This window comes from Ceratotherium simum, chromosome 26 (genome assembly GCF_057802395.1).
Source record: "Ceratotherium simum simum isolate JZ-2026a chromosome 26, ASM5780239v1, whole genome shotgun sequence".
NCBI lineage: Eukaryota > Metazoa > Chordata > Mammalia > Perissodactyla > Rhinocerotidae > Ceratotherium > Ceratotherium simum.
Genome location: NC_141925.1, coordinates 26492652 through 26511076, shown reverse-complemented (window position 1 = coordinate 26511076; position 18425 = coordinate 26492652). Strand labels below are relative to the sequence as shown.

General features: G+C 40.2%; 1 protein-coding gene and 1 non-coding gene across 6 annotated transcripts in view; one reads left to right on the top strand and one right to left on the bottom strand.

Moving 5' to 3' along the window:
- Positions 1 to 4300: 4300 nt before the first annotated feature.
- Positions 4301 to 4407, top strand: LOC147913641 (U6 spliceosomal RNA). The gene has a single exon (XR_015548640.1). It is a non-coding gene; the product is annotated as a U6 spliceosomal RNA (small nuclear RNA).
- Positions 4408 to 9352: 4945 nt separating this feature from the next.
- The window catches only part of CRCP (CGRP receptor component), a 55909-nt gene continuing 46836 nt past the window's right edge, over positions 9353 to 18425 (bottom strand). For 4 of the 5 annotated variants that reach the window (XM_014794613.2, XM_087417398.1, XM_087417399.1 and 1 more), the window contains 2 exons: positions 16449 to 16506; positions 9353 to 11065 (listed from right to left, as the gene is read on the bottom strand). In XM_014794613.2, coding sequence (XP_014650099.1) covers positions 10916 to 11065; positions 16449 to 16506 — 208 coding nt within the window. In that variant the 3' untranslated portion in view covers positions 9353 to 10915. The remainder of the gene's footprint in view (positions 11066 to 16448; positions 16507 to 18425) is intronic. The other variant, XM_087417397.1, reaches the window with a different exon arrangement.

Here is an 18425-nt window from a genome sequence, read left to right as displayed (position 1 = left end):
CTTGGTAGTGTCTTTTGGTGCATGAGTTTTAAATTTTGATGATGACCAATTTATCTATTTTTTTTTTGTTGCCTGTGCCCATCGAAAAAATCATTGCCAAATCCAGTGTCATGTAGCTTTTTCCCTATGTTTTCTTCTAAGAGTACAGTTTTAGCTCTTACATTTAGGTCTTTTAATTTTTGTATATAATGTAAGGTAAGGATTCACCTTCATTCTTTTGCATGTGGATATCCAGTTTTCCCAGCACCATTTGTTGAAGACTGTCTTTCCCCGTTGAATGATCTTGACATCCTTGTTGAAAATCAATTGACTATAAATATGACAGTTTATTTCTGGGCCCTCTATTCAATTCTCTTGGTCTCTATATTTGTGCCAGTACAACACTGTTTTGATTACTGTAGCATTGTAGTAAGTTTTGAAATCAGAAAGTGTGCGACTTCCAACTTTGTTCTTCTTTTTCAGGATTGTTTTGGCATTTGAGGTCCCTTGGGATTCCATATGACTTTTAGGACGGATTTTTCTATTTCTGCTAAAAATGTCAATGGGATTTTGACAGGCATTGCATTCAACCTGTAGATCACTTAGGGTAGTATTGACATCTTAACAATATTAAATCTTCCAATCCATGAACATGGGATGTCTTTCCATTTATTTGTATCTTCTTTAATTTCTTTCAGCAACATTTTGTAGTTTTCACTAGTGTTAAATACATTCACATAGTTGTACAACCAATCTCCAGATCTCTTTTCATTTTGTGAAACTGAAACTCTATATCCATTAAACAACCCATTATCCCCTCCACCCAGTCCCTGGCATCCACCATTCTACTTTTGTCTTTATGAATTTGACTGTATTCTAGGTATCTCATATAAGCAGATATAAGCAGAATCATACAGTGTTTGTCCTTCCATGACCGGTTTATTTCTCTTAGCATAATACCCACAACGTTCATCTATGTTGTAGCATGTGTCAGATTTTCCTTCCTTGTTTTTTTCTTATTTTGGTGAGGAAGATTGGCCCTGAGCTAACATCTGTTGCCAACCCTCCTGTTTTTGCCTTAGGAAGACTGGCCCTGAGCTAATATCCATGGCTCTCTCCCACTATTTTGCATGTGGGTCACTGCCACAGCATGGCTTGATGAGTGGTGTTAGGTCCACATCCAGGATCCAAACCCAGGAACCCCAGGCTGCTGAAGCAGAATGCGCTGAAATTAACCACTATGCCACCAGGCCAGCCCCTAGAATTTCCTTCCTTTTTAAGGCTGAATAATATTCCAGTGTATGTATATACCATATTTTTTTCATCCACAAATCTGTCAATGGACACTTGGTTTCCTTCCACATTTTGGGTATCGTAAATAATGCTACTATTAAACGTGGGTGCACAAATATGTCTTTGAGACCCTGCTTTCAATTCTTTGGATATATACCCAGAAGTGGAATTGCTGGATCATATGGTAATTCTTTAATTTTTTGAGGACCTGCCACACTGTTTTCTATATGCTACACCATTTTACAGTCCCATCAACAGTGCACAAGGGTCCCAATTTCTCCACATCCTCCCCAACATTTGTTATTTTCTGTTTTGTTTTGTTTTATAGTAGCCTCCTAATGGGTGTGAGGTGATTCTCTCTCATTTTTGAAGGACAGTTTTGCCAGATATCGGGGTCTCAATTGAAAGTATTTTTCTTCCAGCACTTTAAATACATCATCCCACTCCCTTCTGGCCTCCAAGGTTTCGGCTGAAAAATCAGCTGAGAATCTTGAGGATACCTTGCATGTGACAAGTCACCTTTCTCTTGCTTTCAAGATTCTGTCTTTGTCTTTTTATAGTTTGAGTATAATGGCATGGGTCTTTCTGGGTTTATCTTACTTGGAGTTTAAACTTCTTTGATTTGTAGATTCATGTCTTTCATCAAATTCGGGTAGTTTTTGGCCATTATTTCTTCAAATAATCTCTTCCTTTTTCTCTCTTTCTTCTTCTGGTACTCCCATACACATATATTAGTCCTCTTGATGGTGTGCCATAAGCCCCTTAGGATCTGTTTGTTCTTCTTCATTCTTTTCTCTTTTTGCTCCTCAGACAAGGTAATTTCAAATGCACTACCTTCAAGTTTGCTGATTCTTTCTTCTGCCTGCTCAAATCCACTGTTGAACCCTCATAGTAAGATTTTCAATTAAGTTATTGTATCTTTCAGCTCCAGAATTTCTGTTTGGGTCTATCTCTTTATTACTATTCTCATTTTAGTCATATATCATTTTCCTGGTTTCCTTTAGTTCTTTGTCCATTTTCCTTTAACTCTTTGAGCATATTTCAGAGAGCTGTTTAAAGTCTATCTAGTAAGTCTGATGCCTATGTTTCTTCAGGGAAGATTCCTGTCACTTCATTTTCTTCCTTTGAATGGGCCAGGTTATCCTGCTCTTTGTGATTTTTTTGGTCAAAAATTGGGCAGTTGAAAGAACAGCCACTTCTCCCAGTCTTTGCAGACTGGGTCTGTGCCAGTGAAATCTTTTACTAATTAGTAGGATATGTTCTGAGCCTTGGGATCAGCCAAAGTAGAAAGCTAAGTGTTCAGGTGTTTTCTTAGCATGTAGCTCACCTGGATCTGCATACTGTTTTTGATTTCCCTCTATGTTCTCTGCTTTTACATGTCTTAATTTCCCAGAGTTTCACTCCAGTTTCTCCTTGAAGCTTTAGATGGTCTATTGTATGTCTCCCTCCACCCATAATGTCTTGCCCCAGCTGTCTACAGCTTTTAGTCTCCTTATAGATTTTATGAGCAGTTCCTGCCACTTTCTACTGAGTTTTTCCTGCAGAGGTCCAATTAGAGGAAACAGAAACTAGTCCTTCAGGCAGCCCCCAGACAAGTTAGAACATAGCAAATAATGTTTGCTCTGCTCCCTCTAGTTTGAGGGAGGGCACTAGGAAATTGGCTGCTAATTCCTCCAGACCAAGAGTGCATGCAGGTGGGGGGAACAAGGGTGAACAAAAATTCCATGAATTTTTTTCCCATTTTGAATGTAGTTTTTTCTTGATTGGCTGTTCACTTGGTTACTGTAGACCTTCGACTGTTTTCCAGAACTCCCACAAGCTCACTTCAGCTAGGTTTGGTTGTTTTCAATGTTTCTGTGGAGGAACAAGAGCTTGGAGCTTCCCAGCTCTCCATTTAGCTGATATAACTACAGAATTTTTATTCTCGATGCCGTAGGAAGACTTTTGGTTTCTGAGCTGAAGATATGACGTAAAGAAAAAGTATTTTAGGGATATAAAGTACAAGCAGGGCACACAATAGATCAGAGAGGAAACAGTAGAGTCATTAATTAACCTGTCTTATCTTGCAGGCCATAAGCAACTTAAGGTTTGACTTTGTGGCCCCAGTATATAGTACCAAGCCTGACAAATACTGTGTGCTCAATAAACCTTTGTTGAACAAGACACCCAAGATTATAGTGGTTATGACTGAACATAGAATCCTCAATGCAGCCTCATACTGTGTGGTAGGTAAGGCAGTCAAGACTAAACACACTCCAGGAGACTTCTGCATCATGCTAATAGGTAGAATCTCCACCAGGATTGGGCATGCCAGCTCTTGAAGCATCCATGAAAAGAGTCCTGCAGAAAAGTAAGCCACACTGAGGACCTCATGAGGAAGGTTATTAGTGGACAGGGAACCCTCTGCTCCCTGCTATAGAACCATGTAAATGAGGGGGTCAGCAAATTACAGCCTGCTCCCTGATTTTTACTGGAACACAGTCACGCTCATTTACTTATGTACCATCCATGGCTGTTTTTGTGCTGTAACAGAATTAAGTAGTTGTGACAGTAACCTTATGACCTGCAAAACCTAAAATATTACCTGGCCCTTTACTGAAAAGTTTGCTTTAAACAATACAGTGAGGTCTAAAGGGGCTAGAGGCTGATGTAGATTATCATATTTAATAAGAGACCAAGATGACAGATAACTCAGGAGTCCACAGGACCTGAATGATGAAACTTAGTCACCTTCTTTTCAGGGACAGAATACTTGGGGGAAAATAGCTTTCTACAAATGGTGCTAGGACAAATGGATATCCACATGCAAAAGAATGAAGTTGGACTCCTTCCTCACACCATATACAAAAGTTAACTCAAAAGTTAACTCAAAAGACCTAAATGTACAGAATTTTTAGAAGTTATATAGGAGTAAATATTCGTCACCTTAGCTTAGGTAGTAGATTCTTAGATATGATACCAAAAACAGGAGCAACCAAAGGAAAAATAGATACACTGGACTTCATCAAAATTAAAAACTTATGGGCTGGTGCTCGCTTCGGCAGCACATATCCTAAAATTGGAACGATACAGAGAAGATTAGCATGGCCCCTGCGCAAGGATGACACGCAAATTCGTGAAGCGTTCCATATTTTTTACAATGATGTACACCTGAAATTTTTACAATGTTATAAACCAATGTTACTGCAATAAACAAAAAATTAAAAAAAAAAAAAAAAAAAAAAAAACTTATGGGCTGGCCTGGTGGCTTAGCGGTTAAGTGCACGTGCTCCGCTACCGGCAGCCGGGGTTCGGATCCCAGGTGCGCACCGACGCACCACTTCTCCGGCCATGCTGAGGCCGCGTCCCACACAAAGCAACTAGAAGGATGTGCAACTATGACATACAACTATCTACTGGGGCTTTGGGGGAAAAAAAAGGAGGAGGATTGGCAATAGATGTTAGCTCAGAGCCGGTCTTCCTCAGCAAAAAAGAGGAGGATTAGCACGGATGTTAGCTCAGGGCTGATCTTCCTTACAAAAAAAAAAAAACTAAAAACTTATGTGCTTCAAAGGACACCGTGAAGAAAGTGAAAACACAACTCCGAAGATGAGAGAAAATAATTGTATATCATACATCTGCTAAGGATCTAGTATCCAGAATAGATAAAGAAATCTTGCAATTCAACAATAAAGACAACTCAATTAAAAACGGGCAAAGAAGAACAAAGCTGGAGGACTGATACTACATGACTTCAAGACTTAATACAAAGCTACAATACTCAAGACAGTGTGATACTCATGAAGGAATACACAAATAGATCAATGGAACAGAACAGACCCCCAAAATAGACCTACACAAAGTTAGTCAACTGATCTTTGACAAAGGAGCAAAAGCAACTGAATGGAGAAAGGATAGTCTTTTCAAGAAATGGTGGTGCTGGAGCAACTGGATATTCACAAGTAAAAGAATGAATGTAGTGGGGCCGGCCCTGTGGCTTAGCGGTTAAGTGCGTGCGCTCCGCTACTGGCGGCCCGGGTTCGGATCCCGGGCACGCACCGACGCACCACTTGTCTGGCCATGCTGAGGCGGCATCCCACATACAGCAACTAGAAGGATGTGCAACTATGACATACAACTATCTACTGGGGCTTTGGGGGAAAAAAAGGAGGAGGATTGGCAATAGATGTTAGCTCAGAGCCAGTCTTCCTCAGCAAAAAGGGGAGGATTGGCATGGATGTTAGCTCAGGGCTCATCTTCCTCACAAAATAAAAAAAGAATGTAGACACAGACCTTGTACCTTTTGCAAAAATTAACTCAAAATCAGTCATAGACCTAAACGTAAAATGCAAAACTATAAAACTCCAAAAGATAACATACGAGAAAATCTAGGTGACCTTGGGCTTCATTATGACTTTTTAGGTAAACCAAAAGCATGATCCATCAAAGAAAAAGTGGATAGGTTGGACTTCATTAAAATTAAAAACTTCTGCACTACAAAAGACACTGCTAAGATAATGAAAAGACAAGCCACAGACTGGGAAAAAATATTTGCAAAACACATATCTGATAAAGGACTGGTATCCAAAATATACTTTAAAAACCTCTTAAATCCCAACAAAAAAGAAAACAAACAACCTAATTAAAAAATGGGCAAGAGATCTGGACACCTCATCAAAAAACATATAGAGATGGAAAATAAGCATATGAAGCAAGATACTGAAAATCGTACAGCCTTAGGGAATTAAAGCAACAGTGTAATACCACTACCTACCTATTAGAGTACCAAAACAATGACACCACCAAATTCTGGTGAGGATATAGAACAAAAGGAATTCTCATTGACTGGTTGCAAAATGGTACAGCCACTTTGGAAGACAGTTTGGCAGTTTCTTACAAAACTAAACATACTCTTACCATATGATCAAGCTATCACACTCCTTGGTATTTACCCAAATGAGCTGAAAACTTCTGTCCACACAAACCTGCACATAAATGTTTATGGCAACTTTTTTTGATAACTGCCAAAACTTGGAAGTAACTAAAATGTCCTTCAATAAGTGAATGGATAAACAAACTGGTACATTCAGACAATGGAATATTATTCAATACTAAAAAGAAATGAGCTATCATGCCAGGAAATGACATGGAGTAACCTTAAAAGCATACAGCTAAGTGAAAAATCCAATCTGAAAAGGCTACTTACTGTATGATTCCAACTATACGACATTCTGAAAAAGGCAAAACTATGCAAACAGTAAAAAGATGAGTGGTTGCCAGGAATTTGGAGGAAGGGAGGGAAAGAGGAATAGGTGAAGCACAGGGTATTTTTAGGGTGTTGAAAATATTCTGATGATAACGCAAAGGTGGACACATCCCAGTCTCTGTATGTATCACTGCACTTTCTAATGTACGACACAAAGAATGAACCCTAACATAAACTATGGACTTTAAGTAGTAGTAATGTATCAATATTGGCTTATCAATTGTAACAAATGTACCACACCAATGCAAGATGTTAATAATAGGAGAAACTATGTATGTGTGCCGGCAAGGGGGTTGGGGGGGAGATGACAAAGGGCTATATATGTCTGTACTTTCTGCTCAATTCTCTGTAAACTTAAAACTCTGAAAAAATAAAGTCTACTAATTTTTTTTTAAATGTGCCAAGGATTTCAACAGAAATTTCTCCAAAGATATACAAATGGCCAATAAACACACGAAAAGATGCTCAACATCAGTAGCTATTAGAGAAATACAAATCAATACCACAATAGCACTTCACAACCACTAGGATGGCTATAATCAACAAGAGGGACAATAACAAGACAGATTGGATTCCATCATGCATTGCTGGTGGAAACACGAAATGGTACAGGTACTATGGAAAACAGTTTGGTAGTTCATCAAACAGTTAAAACAGAGTTATCATATGATTCAACAATTCTATTTCTGAGTATATGCAAGAGAAGAGAAAACATACGGTCACAAAAAATTTGTACATGAATGTTCACAAGGAACATACTCATAAGAGCCAAAGAGTAGAAACAATCCAAATGTCCACCAACTGATGAACAAACAAAATGTGGTATATCCATTCAATGAAATATTGTTCATCCCTAACAGGGAATGGTACAACATATTTGAACCTTGAAAATATTTATGCTAAGTGAAAGAAGTCAGATACGAAAGGTCACATATTATATGATTCAATTTATATGAAAAGTCCAGAATAGGCAAATACACAGTGAAAGTAGAAAGTAGATTATGGGCAATCTACTTAGATATGATAGCAAGGGCTTTGGTTGGCAAGAGCTATGGGGAAATGGGAATGGAGAAATGACCGCTAATGGGTATGGGGCTTTTTTCTGGGGTGATGAAAATATTCTAGAATTAGCTAATGGTGATGGTTGCACAACTTTGTGACTATAGTCAAAACTACTGAATGGTATATTTTAAAAGGGTAAATTTTACGGTATGTGAATTATATGCTAATTTAAAAAATATATAAAAGGATCTCTAGGCAGTTTTGCTTCCTTTTATCCCCTTTGTTCATTGTGTAATTAAATAAGGTTGATGATTCTTTTCAGGGTATGTGATCTGTTTTATTTTTTATAACTTTATTTATTTATTTCCCCCAAAGCCCCACTAGATAGTTGTATGTCATAGCTGCACATCCTTCTAGTTGTTGTATGTGGGACACGGCCTTAGCGTGGATGGAGAAGCGGTGCGTTGGTGCACATCTGGAATCCGAACCCAGGCCACCAGCAGCGGAGCGCACGCACCTAACTGCTAAGCCACGGGGCCAGCCCTGTGTGATCTGTTTTAAATTTTACTGAGAAATGATTCATTTGCATGAGTGGTGTTAAGTTGGTTTCAAGAAGAGAAAATGATTTTACAAAGAATATACTGGAGCATTAATTTACTCACCTCTCACTAGGGTACAAAGCTCTTGAGAGCTGGTGTGGTTACACAATGACTGATTAGGGAAATGGTACCCACTATTTTATGAACAAGCCCTGAATAAAAGGGAAGTCTTCTGAAGTGGAAGTAGGTCATACTGTAACTTTTAAGCAAAAAGAGGCAAGGAAAATATTTGGGTAAACCTGTAACTGGGAGTCAACTTAATTTTTCAAGAGCTCAATAGTACCTTCCCTACAGATAACTAAAAAGTGTCCCCATGTTAAAAACCAGAGCTTTCCCCTAAAAAAAAGTGAACTGAGAGCCTACAAAAGTCTGGAATAACAAAGGAAGGCTGGAGGACCCAAAAATATGTCTAGCTACAGTCACTGGGCCAGATGCTGGAATTAGTTCTCAAAGTTCCGCCTTCCTCATATGCTACAACGCCTGCCCCAGCTCTTCTTAGAGCTGCCTCTTCTGGAGTGACTGGACTGGACATCAGCCTCCACGTTTGGGACATAATTTAACTGTCAACTACACATTCAGTAACTCTCACAGAGGCCAAAGACAACATGCAAATGCACAGGCTTTTTTTCTTTCTAAAGAATGAAACAGGGGCCGGCCTGGTGGTATAGCAGTTAAGTTCGTGTGCTCCGCTTCGGCAGCCCGAGGTTCACAGGTTTGGATCCCGGGTGCAGACCTATGCACCACTTGTCAAGCCATGCTGTGGCAGTGTCCCACATAAAGTAGAGGAAGATGGGCAGGGATGTTAGCCCAGGGCCAATCTTTGCAGCAAAAAGAGGAGGACTGGCATTGGATGTTAGCTCAGGGCTAATCTTCCTCACCAAAAAAAAAAAAAAAAAAAGAAAAGAATAAAACAGTCACATGGTCAAAAACTGAAACCATAGAGAAGGATATAAAATGAAAAGCAATTTTCCCAGCCTCTCCAGCTCTCCTTCCTAGATGTGATCCTCGTTAAGTTTCTTAGGTAAATTAGTTTTTATTTCTGAAATGATTATTAATGTGACAGGAATATTACACAGAATATGTTTCTTATAAAGGTTAAGTCTCCCAGAGCCTGCCTGGCTTAATCAGAAACTGAGGCTAAATTCAAGTCCCAAATACAGAAACTTAAAATTTTCTTGAAATCTAACACAGAATTTAGATCTAAATAGATTCAATTTTTTTTTTAAATCACATATTTTAGCTTTTAAGTCAGTCACTTTATTTCTTTCTATACGTGGCAAAACAAACTCTTCAAAGATTTATAAAAATATCAAAAGTTGGCAGTCACCTGGAAACAATTTATTATTAACTAGATTAAGCTCTATATCCATCAAGAAAAAGCATCTAACACATTCAAGGTTAAAATGAAACAACAATGACATAAGCACATATATGCCTTGACAAATAAATCAACAGCTCCTTGTAAAATTCCCAGTACTCAAGAGAGACTTAAATATAAATGCCTTGTTAATTTCAATGTTGCCTATAAGCAGATCTCAGTTGATCCTTAGATAATAAGGTTACGATTGACATAATTGCAACTGGCAGGGGTGGTAGGGAGGCTGAAATAACCTGGGAATTGCAAGGGGGTAGAAAGTAATCCAATTAACAGCAACACGGAAACTATGTAATCTTACAACAAAATGAGTACCAATTTGGAAAATTAATGTCTATGGGCATTTTCTTCCCCAAATAGGGTAGAGAGCAAATGTGGGAAATTAATTTTTAGCAGTATTCCTAGGACCTAAGGCAACCACATGTCTGGAGCTACTAAACTCTCCAAAGCCTGAATATTACAAGTTCTTCACATGGTAATTATCCTAATATTTTAAATTCAAAAACTGATGCAACCCTGCAACAGCCAACAAATTCAAATTCTTATTAACCAACCTCTAGTTCTTCATATGCTGTCCCTGAAAAGAGCTACGTATTTGTGCCTTTTCAAAATGCAAACCATTTGCCCATTGTGCAAACGACCTGGCCTCAACAGAAGGTGCCTACCCAGGGCTCCTGTCTCAGGTCAGGAACTGAAGATGGTCCAAAAGGCAGCCAACACTGTATTTTTGTTGCCACTGTCACTCATTCTGGAGTCTCTTTTCAACTGGAATGAGCTGGTACCCTAACCTTTATGACTAAATAGTGAGCTGGTACACAAAGCCCACGTCAACAGAAGAAAGGGGCCTTCAGACCTGATGGCCGGGCTCTTATCTCTGCTGTTCTCAAGGAAAAGATTCCTGTAAGGTGAGCCAAGTTCGGTGGCTCATTTTAACCTAAAGCAACGATCTGCTGCTCTGGGCGGTTTTAGACGTCTAACCAAATTCTCATAACTCAGCTCTCACCCCAGTAGCACTCTGTGCCCCGGCTTGGGAAGTTCCTAGGGAAGCAGATGAAACTAATTAGGACACAGCCCATCAAAGACAACACAAGTATTCTACTAGCTGTGTACAGGGACCTTCCCACAACTGTGGCAAAGGCCATAGAAGAAACATTTTACCACAGAGGTTCCACAGTCACTGTCCTCTTCGACTCTGTCCTCTTCTCTTTCTGCCCCGACAACCTCAGCCTATCTTCACCCATGTTTCTTGTCCCAGAGACACAAGAATTTCTTTTTAACTTATATTTGAGATTTACCCAACTAAACCATGAAATCAGGCCTGTTGGGGTAGAGGGTAAAACCAAATAAACAATCCTCTGAACATCCGGGAAATGACTGCTAGGCCTTTCAACTTCATGAGACACTTGGGCTAGCTGTGTTCTTCTATGCTGGGTCCTCTTCATCCATTGTCACGTCATCGTTGGTATTTTTCTTCTGCTCAGCCTCTGGCCCTGCAGGCAGAATGCTTGTGACGGTGTGGAGGAGTGCTTCGATCTGCTCTTCCGTGAGCCGTTCTTCACTCTCTTCCACCATCTGCAGGAGGAAAGAAAACCCTCCAGGGGTTACAAATGAGCCTCACAAGCCAGATCCACCCCTGCCCTCCCCCGCCTATGTTGTTCTCGGTCTCGGCACAGCCTCTTGGCACACATAGCTCAGGGCTTAGCTCCTGAGTCACCTCAGGTCTCTAGATCCTCTCCATCTTGGCTCCACGGGAGGGAGAAGCCAGCTCAAATGCCAGGGTAAGCCAATGCGACTGCTCAAAATGGGTCAGTGAAAAAAGCAAGTTATAGGTTAGCATTTTTCTTTAAAGAAAAAGAACACCTTAACAGTTCTATACCCATCCACATACAAACACAAACATGTTGTATACACAAAGAAAACTAACCTCTGGGGAGTGAAATGGCACCTTATATACTTTCGTATTTCACAAGCACATCTGTAACTTATGAAGTATATCAACAACTCATTGGATGACTGCCCACTATGTGCCAAATAGTTTATATATTTTTTCTAACCCTCACTGCCACCACCACTAACAACAGCCCTTTAGGGAGCTCATGGGCCGGGTGTTGCACCTTGCACTTCACATCCATTATTTCTGTTGACCCTCACAACAATCCTAATAAAGGGCAGAATTAGAATCCCAAGCCAGGCCTGCCCAACTCTTAACACCTGCAATCTAACACACACCATGTGGCCTTGGTCATCTCCTGGGAATGCAGAACAGGAGTCTGATGAACGGCAGCTGGGAAACAATCCCCCACTGCCCCATCAAAGGTCCACTTAAAGCCCGGTTTCCGACAAGGTCCTACAAATCTGAACACACAGATGATATCCATAATCATGAGCCAGTTTTCTTAGCCTCACCTTTAATTCTCAATATATTAATGAATACAAACATAATGTAGCCACCTTTTAAAAAGCACTACACAGGCAGTCAAGTTACTTAACCACGTTCACTTGGTAGCATTAGCCATCTGTTACAAACAGCTTTCTCAGCTAAAGGTGTCCAGGGTCCTGTTCTATGGCATTTCCCACAGCAATCTCTGAAATCTGGCAACTAAGACCAAAAAGAGTTCCAGAAAGAAATCCTTGCAAATTTAAGTAAAGTAAGATGACAGGCCAGGCTTGCGATCCTGAAAAAGACTTCAGTGTGACTGCCTTGCTTTATAGATAACAGTACAGAAGCTAAAGGAGTCAGGTGACATGTCCAAGATCATACTGCAAACTCCTGGCAAAACATCAGTCTCTTCATTCATCTCAGTCCAAAAATGTTCCCACAAATAGAGAATAATCCTGGGTGTTCTAGGGTGGAGAAGATCCTGAGTGAACCAAAGGGGCTACTTCCCATCATGCTGTGAAATAAATCGACCATTTTCTAAAGATTCAAAGGCTCTGTAAAATGTAACTTCTCTACTGAAAAAAGAAACAATCCTCAAAAACCTATTTTTTAAAATCAGACATGCAAAATTAGGGTCTGTAAAAGGAAGTAATCTAACATAGACTGCCTCCAAAGAATGAAGGAAGAGAAAGACGGGATATATCCAATTTGATTATTTAATCTTGAGAAAAGATGGTCTCCACTTGAGAGAAGAATGTCTGCAAGTTATGAATAACTGGCATATGGAGTTGATGATGAACTGCTTCCTGCCTCAGGGGAAGAGGGTGCAGGAGATTGAGGCTGTTGTTAGAGCAGTGACAACCGCCCACCAGTATCTCTACAATGCTCCACAGTTCATGAGGGCCTTTCCCGGAATCACTGCCACCAGAGCTTCTCAAGAACGCTGTACTTAAAGTCAGGACAATTTACAGACTAGTAAGTGAAGGCTCAGGGTTATAAGGAAAACTTGATTTGGGTCTCCTAGCAAGTAGTGCAAGGTCTTTTGACTTTGAATCCCAGCTCCTTCTAAAACACCACGCCCTAGGGCCGGCCCCGTGGCTTAGCGGTTAAGTGCGTGCACTCCGCTGCCGGCGGCCCGGGTTCGGATCCCGGGTGCGCACCAAGGCACCACTCCTCCAGCCATGCTGAGGCCGTGTCCCACATACAGCAACTAGAAGGATGTGCAGCTATGACAGACAACTATGTACTGGGGCTTTGGGGGAAAAATAAATAAATAAAATCTTTAAAAAAAAAAAATAAAAAAAAAAAAAAAAAAAATAAAACACCACGCCCTCGAGTAGGAGGTTTCTATCATTTCCTCTCTCAGATATGCTTTATGGCCCAGACTAGAGTTCACTAGTTTCAAAGAGTTTGGTTATATGACCTCTGAGAGGCCTTGCTTTTTAGAAAACCAAACAGAGAGGACTTGAACAGGCTGCCTTCTTGCATCTGAAATTCTGGGTTTGACAGATGCAGCACCGATCAGATGTCAGCTAGGTGTGTTCTTGGCAATAGGCCTAAAGAGCTTTCTAATTTTGCCAAATTCGCCAAAAGCAGAGGCTTTTATCAGCACACAAGCCTCAGGGACAATTATAGTCAGCAACTTTTCTTTTTAACCCAATTTTCAGTCACAGGAAGAAAACTTAAGCTGCATTACGCAAAATGAAATATACACAAAAAGGAAACTTTCAGAAACCAAAAATTTACTAATCCCTCTTGGATCACTAGGGTAAATGATAATAACTATATTATTCCTCACCTTTTCTTCTCAACACAGAATAAACAGAGCCCAAATAAAGAAATGCAAAGCACCATCTCAACATTCTCAAACACCAAAGGTTTCAAGTTGTTCAGAATATAAGGGCAAATGAAATGTAAAAATCCAAGTATTTGCAGATGGGTCAAGATAAATGATAAATTTTTATCATATACAAAGATTGTATCAATTCCCAGGGGCTGTCAAACTGGGCTGTTGTACTCCAAAAATGGTTGTTTCTCATTCTAAGTTGCCAAGCCTAACCACCTACTTTCCTCAAAAAAACTCAAAATCTAATAGCAACAGACACTTCTAGGTATTTGACCCAAAACAGTTTACTTAACCTCTGTAAATTTCAATTTTGTCTAATATAAAATGAAAGTAATGCCTATAGTAAGGACCAAATGAGAATATACATTATAGTGTTTTGTAAGTCATAAAACTCTATATAATTTAAGGCTTTTTATAATCACTAAATTATAACAGGCATAGATGGTAGTACTGTTCAGGACAGTGTCCTGTAAGGTCATGGGGTTAACTGTCCTGTCTGCAGGCCAGAGAGCTCACACACTGTCCCAAATGAATACACAACAGGGCATGGCAGAAGTCACAGAAGCTGGGTGGCTTCCTTATTTCCTCACAGACAGCAGGCAGTCAACTGTGTATCTGAGGATCACAGCAAAGCATGGCTGAGATATAACCACAAAAGAGAAGTTTCAGCCTCTGAACTGAACACTAACAAATGTAGGATGCTGGGATTACTTCTGGACCCAGAGAGAATAAATGGCCGTAAGGGTAACACAGGGAAATTCTCAAGTCCTTTGCCCTTTCCACTCTATGTAAAAACTTCATTTCTTACCCCTCTCTGGTGAGAAGAGATACTGCTACAAGCTTTCGTAAATGATTTGATACCCTTTGTAGCCAAATACTAGGCTGGGAGAAGTCTGGCTACAAAATGGTCCAACTGCTGGAAACAACATACAATTTTTAGCAAGGCCCACCTACCTGTGGAAAGGAGAAGAGAATAAACAGTCTGAGGGGATGCCACACACACCTCTCTTTTCACCATGCAAAAGCACATGGCTTGGAGGAACAAGGTAAGGCTTTTGAATCAGACAGACCAAATCAGCCACTCACTAGCCAAGACTATGGTGAGGGCATTAAAGGTGACATATAGAAAGCCCCTAGCTCCAAGTCTGACATGTAGTAGGCACTCTTAGTAGCAGCTAATCTTACCAAGTAATGATAGGGCTTTCTACAGGCTCTGGGATGAGGTCATGCTAATCTTCCTCATCTCTTCTCTCCATCTGTTATTAAGCCATGAATAACATATGTTGCTGATTAAAGCTGGAGGAGACAGGACATGTGATCTTTAACCCAGAGGGACAGGGATTAGTTTCTTGCTGTTTTGTTTGTTTTTTCTCTTTTCTAAGTTGAATCTCCAACACAGTCGAAAGGATCAGAATAATGAGGGTACAAAAAAGGATCTCTGTTTAGCCTAAAGGCCAGTTCCCCAGAAAGGCACCCTCTATGGAAGGAATTTTTCTAATTTTGGGTGCATTTTGAAGGGCAAAAACAACGCTGGGAAGACAATAAAAGTTTTAATCAAAAATTAAATACCCCATAACCCTTTTAAAAAAGGTGTTTTTTTTTTAAGAAACTCTAAACATTATAGGTATTTTTGGCCATTTTTCTTCACACTTTTCTGAAGGAAATTTGACAAAGAGCTAAATACTTCTAAAACTGACTTTGGAAACTGCTTTATTCTCATCTCATTTATTCTCCAGCCAAAGTTTTTTTACTGGCAGTTAGCCTACCTAATATCTGTAGCTTAATGATGCTCTCTGCCCTGTACCACAGAAGAAAACTGCCACAACATGCCAGCATAGCAACCACTCCGTATCACTGGACCTCATTTTCACATTCCCCTATACCATCTCCAGCTTCTCTTCCGGCTACTTTCCACAATTCTAAAGCTGTATGTATGCTATGACTGCTATGTAGACTTTACAAGTGATGAGGCTCCACTGAATGGTTTTATGCAGGGAAACAAGATAGTCAATCTGTGGTTTTAGAAAGGGAACTATGATAGTGGTGTAGAAGATGGACTCAGGAGGCCAGACTGAGGGGGCCAGGAGAATGGTGAGAGGACAACTGTAAGAGCCAAGCTGAGAAATGATGACAGAAATCAATGCACTGCAGTAGGGAGAGAAGAAAAAATAAGAGGAGATAGAAGCAACAGAACCTGGGGACTAACTGAATATGAGACGAAAGGAAGAGAATGACTTCCAGGTTTCTGCCCTGGGAGACTGGGCCAGGAGGGTGAGGGAGAAAGAGAGCATGTGGGAAAGTGCACATATGCTCCATTAACCAAGAAAACAAACACAGGAAGAGTGGGGTTGAAGGGTGGGAGTGGGGGGAGATAAATTTCACCAGTCATGTTGAATCTTATGTTTTTATGCAACATCTGGTTGGCAATAACCCCTACAGGGAAGCAATGGCCAGAAAGGCTTAGGACATCAGGGGAGACAAAGAGCTGCCAAAACCCTAGGCCCAAACCCTATAGAAGGAATTAAATTTCTTCCAGTCTTCTACTTTCCCTAAGTCCCTAATAACTAGGATAAAATTGGTGAGGTCTCCTTTCACTTATAAAATGGGGTGGTCGTGTAGTCTTTTCAAGAAATGGCAGTTCCTAGCTTGTCTGTTCTCAGCCTTTATCACCCTTTCTACATCGCAGACCCAGAAATCAAGCTCCCCAAGTTCAGGTCTCCTTCACTCACCAGCTGGATCTCAACAGCAGTCATAGGCCTATGATTCAGCAGCTGAAGCTTCTCAGCTCTGTCAGAAGAAAAGTACACAGCATTTAAAACTCTTATACCCCTCAGAATCTTGAGTCTTGACCAAGCTGTTTAGAGAACACATTGCCAGAAACAAATGGGAGAACCACTTGGAATGTGGCCCTCAAGGTTCTTCAACCGTAAAATGAGAGACTGAGAACAGGAGAGGCCTATATCAGCCACTCTTACTCAAGGGTACAAATGTGTATTAGAATCTTAAAGGGTATAGAGGCATGGATTGCAAGAAATGCAGCAAATAGTAAAGGTGCAGTTTTAATAAATTTTATTTGGAAAATGTGAAGAAAATAACATTTTCTTAATTCAAAGTATAGAAAGTAAACATTAATAAAATCATCTTGGTTAGTTGGTTATCACTTAGAAATGGCTGAGAATTCCTTTTTGAGACTAATATTAAATGTTACTCAGATTTGACTGGTTATTTTAGTAAACATAAACAAGGACTATAAGGGGCAGGAGTTAATTCACAGTAGTATAAGGTACAGTCCTCTTCCCTCAAGAAGCTTACAATCCAGTTGGGGAAAGAAGATAAATACAAGCAAATTTTAACAAGAGATTTAAGTAACAGCTGAAGATAATTACCATCTGTTACAAGGCAATATATATAGCTCATTGCTGAAGGGGTGGTTGAAATGTGTGGACTCTCAAAGATAACAGGACTTGAAAGGAAAGAGAACGGCTTCAATTACTACCCCTATGCAAGCGACAATTTCTAAATTTCTCTCTCAATCTGATCCTGGAGCTCCAGACTTATCTTTCAACTCAATTCAATAAATATTTATTAGGTTTAAAGACATTCTGGAATAAAAACATGAATAAGCCACAGTACCCATGCATTAGGGGAAGGAGTGCAAGTTACCCAATTTCTCTAAGCCTCAGTTTCATCATCTTTAAAACAGGAATGATAATAGTACTTAATATCTCATGAGGGGGTTCTGAGGAGGAAAATCTTTCCACTTATAGTGGCAGCAGCTACCATTTATTGCTTACTTTCCATATGCCAAGCACATTTAATTCTCAGACTTAATCGATGCTGAGATGGTCAATAACTTGTCCAAGGTTACACAGCTAGTAAACGGCAGAGCCGGGACTCTGCCATCAAAGCTCGTGTTCTTAGCCATCTGCTTCTAGTATTCTGTGTCAAGATGATGACTGTCACACAGTAATTTCTCCATAAATGGTAGTCATTATTAGGCAGTTGTAGTTAAGTTCTACTCCTCATAATCACCAAACATTTACTCTAGACTCAAAGAGGAAGACTTCATGGAGGAGAAGACCCTTGCTGAGCCCTGAAGGATTTTCCAGGCAAAAGGATGGGAGGAATGGGCAGTCAGGGCAGGAACAGCACAAGTAAATGTCCATAAAAACAAAAATTCAGAGTTTTAGGAAATGGCTGCTTGAGAGGCTGTGGGACACGAGGCTGAATGAGTTATCTGGGACAAGATCACAAAGGGCCCTGACTGCCAAGAGGGTGGATGTTAGTTTGTAGACACTAGAGAGCAACCAAGGAAAGGAGTGACATACTCCTAGGTGAGAGAAAATGAAGTCGTGAAGTTGGGCAGCAGCAGCAGCAGGGATGACAATGGGACATTTGAAATGCTCCTGGTCACCCTCAGGTACAGTCAACAGGACCTGACAACTGCCCAGTTTGGGTGGGAGGTGGGGTGACGGAAATGGAAGAGTCAAGGTTTACAGCCTGTTTGGGAAAAGTATGTTAATTGAAATTTGAATTTGAATTTGAGTTTGTGGTACTTTCAGAACAACAATGACGAGGTCTCCGTTGAGCAGTTTGCCTAGTTTTCGTTCTAGTTTGGTCTAGCACTAAGAAAAAGACCAGAGCTGGATTTATTAGCAAGGAGTTATGTGACACCATGAGAGTAGATATCATAGTCCAGAGATCAA